At 36.2% G+C, this 1,759-nt stretch overlaps 1 protein-coding gene across 1 annotated transcript in view; it reads right to left on the reverse strand.

Moving 5' to 3' along the window:
- Positions 1–1,759, reverse strand: part of CWC15 (CWC15 spliceosome-associated protein) — a 15,438-nt gene that overhangs the window by 1,068 nt on the left and 12,611 nt on the right. The window contains exon 5 of the mRNA XM_009998513.1: positions 9–23. Coding sequence (XP_009996815.1) covers positions 9–23 — 15 coding nt within the window. The remainder of the gene's footprint in view (positions 1–8; positions 24–1,759) is intronic.

A 1,759-nucleotide genomic window follows, 5' to 3' on the forward strand; every position in this document is an offset into this window, starting at 1 on the left:
TCTTCAGCCTTCTGCTCTTGTTCCTGAGAGCCAGAAATATGATACTTCACTTTTCTGGGCCATTATTCTCATCTAGAGATCAACATCATTAAGCTGCGAACATCCACACAGATGGATCTTTAATTCCTAGCTTAGAATTTCAGAGCATTTGACACACATATAAGGATAGAAGCAGAGACACTCTAAAGAGCTTAACATTGCTAATGAACTGTCAGTCTAGCAACACTCATATCTGCTTACTTACGTCTAATGTTCCACCAAATATTCAGTTAGATTCTAGCTTTACCATTTACATATTCATTATATTAAAATGTGTATAGAGATTAAAAGATTTTTTTATCCTCATGAGAAAAGAGAATACTCTATATTCATTAGGTGGAAGAAACCTTACAGCATGTTGAAACTTCACAGTCCTCAGCAATCTGTTTGGGTTTTACAACCACAGCTTCCCTGGGGACCAATTTAAAAGAATATTGAAAAATCTAAGGTGAAACTGAGCACTGGATGTCATAAGACAATTTAAGAGTTCCAATATTAAGGAGCAGTAAAATTTTCTTGTCCTTGTACTGTCAAAGTATGTTGCTTGAGCCTAGGAGAAGAACTGCACCACAGGCAACACAAAGTAGATTACACTGCCCATGCTCCCAAGCTGTGCTAATATATTTAGTGACCTAAATGTTCAGAGACTTCAAAATATGCCATATCCATCTTCCATCAACACATAATTTCACAACCCTTCAAATGTATTACAATGACTGCTCTTCAAAGAAAGCACTAGAAGTAAAAAAAATAATTTCTTTAATTTGGATTACTAACTAGGTCTCCTGCTTCCAGTATGCTGAGGTATGGTCTAAAGACATTCTACTTAAAATAAAATGCACAGAAGTCTCAGTAGCACTGCAGGAGACTTAAAACATGGCTTAAAAAATGATAGAAACTAAAGACAAAGAGATCATAAGGCTGGGGGTTGTTTTTTTCTTGTTGTTTTTTCCGAACTGCAGAAAATTCATGGCTGAGCACTGCAATGAGATCCCAAAGGAGGAAATGTTTTACTTCATTATAGTGTTTACAAGCCTTAGGCACCAACTTCAACTCTGATGTTAGCCTGAGTTCTCTAGCTTCAAACATTTAATCAATACTAAGTGATATATTACTAAAATTACCTCCAATTTACAATCTTCTTCAACTGGACTGATTAGGTACCTTAAATATTCCTTTAAAACATCCCAAGTCTCTTAAGAACAATACTAACTTAGCATCCATATGAATGCCAGTGGATGCAGAAACACTGGTAAGGATTTTTACCTTTCAAAATCTCCCCAGGTTTTACTCATGAAAAAACACCTACCATTACACTGCTTCTCACAAATAAGATTTAGAACCAGCTGCAGTTAATTGTTAGTGGGATGGGAAGAGCTCCCCAAAAGGACATATTGCTTAAAAGCATGGCACAGCTTCAGGACAAGCCCTGTAATGCCCTTAATAAAACATGTGCATAACTTGCCCTTGCTGCTGTATCCATGGAGCTTTAATACAAACTGCAGCAGTTGAAAGTCAGTAACAAAAATAAAGTTTTGCATTTTCAAACACAGCTCTAAATCCAGCATTTGCCTTTCAACTTCAGTTGTTATTACCACCCCAATAAATAAGGAAACACAGAGAAAAGATTTTATATGGAACAGCAATTTGTCCCCATATTAGAAATACAAAATCCAGTGATCCATTTCTTCCCCTGTGGATTACAAACAAGGAATGCAAA

Source organism: Chaetura pelagica, unplaced genomic scaffold, assembly GCF_000747805.2.
Source record: "Chaetura pelagica isolate M959 unplaced genomic scaffold, ChaPel_1.0 scaffold285, whole genome shotgun sequence".
In the NCBI taxonomy this organism is placed as follows: domain Eukaryota; kingdom Metazoa; phylum Chordata; class Aves; order Apodiformes; family Apodidae; genus Chaetura; species Chaetura pelagica.